Source organism: Mandrillus leucophaeus, unplaced genomic scaffold (genome assembly GCF_000951045.1).
Source record: "Mandrillus leucophaeus isolate KB7577 unplaced genomic scaffold, Mleu.le_1.0 Scaffold492, whole genome shotgun sequence".
NCBI lineage: Eukaryota > Metazoa > Chordata > Mammalia > Primates > Cercopithecidae > Mandrillus > Mandrillus leucophaeus.
Window position 1 is genome coordinate 18,884 of NW_012105276.1, and position 4,469 is coordinate 23,352.

General features: G+C 33.0%; 1 protein-coding gene across 1 annotated transcript in view; it reads left to right on the top strand.

Moving 5' to 3' along the window:
* Positions 1–4,469, top strand: part of LOC105550617 (probable ATP-dependent DNA helicase HFM1) — an 86,944-nt gene that overhangs the window by 8,891 nt on the left and 73,584 nt on the right. The window contains exon 7 of the mRNA XM_011995572.1: positions 1,347–1,427. Coding sequence (XP_011850962.1) covers positions 1,347–1,427 — 81 coding nt within the window. The remainder of the gene's footprint in view (positions 1–1,346; positions 1,428–4,469) is intronic.

The window sequence follows — 4,469 nt, forward strand, 5'->3', positions numbered from 1 at the left end:
TGCTGTAGTTCCAGCTACTCGGGAGACTGAGGTGGGAAGATTGTTTGGGTCTGGGAGGTTGAGGCTGCAGTGAGCTGTGATCATGCCACTGTATTCCAGCCTGGGCAATACGGCAAGACTCCATCTCAAAAAAACAAAAAAAAAAAAAAAAAAAAGAAGAAGAAGGAAAAAAAAGAAAAGGAAATAAACATAAGCTTTAGTTAAAAGATTTAAAATTCTACACAATCATTCTATACAAGTTCTTAGCCTTATGTTTCTTTATAGTATACGTGAAACTGTATTATTTATTTGTATGTTGATTGCTTTCTTCTGTAAAATATAAGTTCTAAAAAGAAAAACCTTGTCTTGTTAACTGCTGTAAACATAGAGCTTAGAATCATGCTCAGCTTATGGTAAAGTAAGCATTTTTCATTGACTTACCGAGTAATGGGTAATGAACGGATTTAATAGTGGGTAATTAAGAAAATTAGAAAAGACTTCAAAATCTTTACTTCACCAAACACTTAACACTATCAAGCTGTCTAAACAGTGGTGCTTAAACTAAAGTATTTCCCAAAGAACTCTAAGGGTGTTTTTTTGAGTGGCTGCTCTGTTTAGGATTGAACTATTACAGTATTCCCACTGTCTGCTCTGAACTATCTTATGTCTCGTGGAGTATGGCATGAGGCAGAGAAGGAACTGTAAGCAGCAGATCACTACAATTGCTCTGATCCCCATCAATAGTGAACATGAACTAGCATTGCTTCCTGTCAGAGAAACAAAAGTAAACACCTGAAAGCATCAGTTAAAGTTGTTGCTTCAAGAATGTGGCAAAGAGGGAGGAGGGGAAGAACTGGTGGGTTTTGGAATAATCTTTGCAGAACTATTTGACTTCTTATACTTTGTGCATATATTAATATATCTTTGATAGAAATTTAAAGAAAAAAGAAAAAGAAAACCATTGCCTTAATGGAGGGCAGATAGCAAAGGAGCAAGTTACATAGCCTCTATTCTTTCGTTTCCTAACCTATATATGAAAATATCAGTGTCTACCTTATTGTGATGTTTTGAGGATTAAATGAGGTAATACATGTATATCATTTAAATACTCCAAGTTTTAAGTGTTATTTCTACTTACTGAGTGTTCTTTTTATTACTTGTATTCTTGTTACTATTAGAAAATGTTTTTAGTATATTAGTTAGCTTTTTTATTTAAATGAGCTTTTCCTTACCGCTTAAGTAGGGACTGTGGTTCTTCTAGAACAATTACACAGTAATAACACAACTTTAGCATATTTAATAATAAATTATTTTGCCCTACTTCCCTATTTTACTAAAATTAAAATGTGTTTTCTATAATTAAACAGAATTATGTTTGAAGAATCTGAATGATTTATCATCCCTGGACTTAATAAAGATGGATGAAGGTGTTAATTTCAAACCAACTGGTAATTCCCTATCATTGTCAGTAAATTTAGCAATTGTTTACTTAAGACTAAATTAAAATTTTGTTTTACTAAAATTTAGATGATGATAAAACTAAATCGTGATCTCAGTTCTCAATAGGGTATCATTATTACCCATAGGCATGATAAATTTAAACAAGCCCTATTTGTAAAAGGATAGTTTCTTTTTGACAGGTGCACAGATTTTGTCTTCACTGATTCTGGTGACTTCTGGCAGAGGAATGAAATGCTTGAATCTTTGGGTTGCTTAAACCTGCTATAACTATTATAGATATACTTTTATTGGCATGCTTTTGTATGCTTTTTATATTCTTAAATATTCAACCGTTGATAATCTGGTGGTTAGACTTCTGTAAGGTTAGAAAAAATATCTTTTCCTTCTACTCATCTTAGGTTCATTAATTGGGACTCCTATAACAAAAGATATTAGCAAGAGAAAAGCATACAAATTTATTTAATATGTTTTATATGACATAGGAGCCTTTATAAGGAAATGAAGACCCAAAGAAATGGTTAAACCTGAATGTTTTTATGCCAGGTGTGATGAAGATGGAAAGGTCATGGAGAAATATGATAGGACAAAGGGGATATGAACTAAGTGTAATAAATTGGGGGAAATTTAGCAAAGCCTGTTCATTCAGATTCCTCTCTGTGTCTATGGAGATAAAGATGCTCCATTGTTTAGGTATAGGGAGGGCACCTCTCACATGAGGTGTTATGACTTGCTTCAGAGGAAGACCAGAAAAATTATTCCTGTACATGTTGTTCCTCAAATTGCTACAGCTTAAAATATTCAATAGGCCAAGATGCCACATTTTGAGGTAGCATGTCCTGAACCCCCTCTCTCTCTCTAAATTCTGTTTAGAGTATAATAAAAGAGAGAAAGGATGTTTTGTGGTTTTTAGCACTCATGATTAGAAGTTTTTGGAGAAAATGACTTTATTATTCCAGTTAATCTTTTTAAGTAAAGGTAATTTATTGTTTGAAAGTTGGGTAATGTGGAAAAATTTTTTTTGAATTCAGAATCTCTCTGTTAACATTTAGCATGTACTGTTCATTTTTAATGTGTTTTTTACTTACTTGCAACCATACTATAGAAATACATGATTTTGTAAAATGTTAAAATTTATATTTAATATAAGGCTTAGTTTTAAAATAATTTGTTGCCCTGACTCTCAGCCCTACATTAATAACATTTTTTTTTTCCTTCTTCTTTGGTCCTTATTCTGATAAGCCTAATTTTGTTTGTGAGAATTGTCTTCTGTGTGTTCTAGAGCATCTCACTAGAGGGGGCATAAGAATCACTAAGGCGTCATCTTCATCTGTTTTTATATACTTTCATTCTCATCAGGAATCTTATTCCCACTATCACTTCTTTCTTATGGTACTTCTTGAATCCACTGATACTATTCTTTTTGTCTTTAAACATACCTAATAAATGACCTATAATAACATTTATTCTTTGTCAGTCATCAGTGAATAGTACTTAGTTATTTTTTTATTCTTAACACTCCACTTTTCTGGTTCTCCTTCTTCTTTAATCAGTCTTACTTTGCTGACCTTTTATGCTTACTATGTACTTCTTAAAGTTTCAGGCCTTGAATCTTTATTCCCAGATTATGCTCGTTTTTTGAAAACAATTCACCTTCACTGCTACATCTATAGTCATTATGTAAATGAATGCAAAGTTTTAGTTTTGATCTTGACCTCTCACCTTTGCTATAAAATTTGATCTTCAGTTTTCTATGATAAATTTTTACTTACATATATTACATGAAGCTTGACATCCAGAGGCATATGAGTTAATTTAACATGGAATACTGTGAAGCAGAGTGAACACAGAATTTGGGTTCCAAATATCTGTATTTCAGTCCCAGTTCTACTACTTGTTGTCTGTTGCCTTATATTAGCTGTCTTAGTTTACTGTTGCCTTATATTAGCTGTCTTAGTTTATTCATCTAAAAACAGGAATGTATTACATATCCTACTTACTGTATTGGGTGTAGTGTTGATCCAATGTGATAATGAATGTAAAAGCATTTTACTGTAACAGAAGTTGTTGCTGTCTGTTTTCCAAAGCTAGGAAAATCAATGTTTGCCTATTCTCATTAGCTTTTTTGCCACACCTAAGATCATCATAAAATATTGATGCCTTTGGTTTCTTTCATTCCTCGGTCATTCAATATCCAGGCATTTTCCATACTCATTCCATATCCTTTTGGTGTCTGATGTCACCAAACATCAAAAAGACAATCCAATTTGAGCTGAAAATATTCCTTATCATCTACTAGGGTAAAATTTCTTAAGGTGTATTGGGGGTGGACTACTTGCTATCAAAATCAACTGAAGATGCTGTTGTGTTAAAAATATAGTTACTTAATTCTGCTTCAGACGTGCAAACTTCAATTTTTAGGAGTAAAACTTAGGAATTTAAATTTTATCTCTTTGGGTTTAAATCCTCTCTCAGATAAATACCTAGTTCTTTGATACTTTGTAAGATACTTGCATTTCAGCTAGTTATTGTAGTTGACCTTACCAGGTGGGTAGGTTTGTAATTTCTTTTTTTTTTTTTTTTGCAACTTTTGTCTTAGGTTCAGGGGATACATGTGCAGCTTTGTTATGTGGGTAAATTGCATGTCATGGGGAGTACAGATTGTTTCATCACCTGGGTAATGAGCATAGTACTCGACATTAGGTTTTTCAATCCTTACCCTCCTCTCACCCTCCACCCTCAAGTAAGCCCTGATGTTTATTGTAGCCATCTTTGTGTCCATGTATACTCAATGTTAGCTCCCACTTATAAGTGAAAACATGTAGTATTTTGTTTTCTATTCCTGCGTAAATTTGCTTAGGATGATAGTCACCAGCTCCATCCATGTTGCTGCAAAGGATATGATTTCATTTTTAAAAAAATTTTTATTATACTTTTAAGTTCTAGGGTACATGTGCACAACGTGCAGGTTTGTTACATATGTATACATGTGCCATGTTGGTGTGCTGCACCCATTAACTCGTCATTTACAT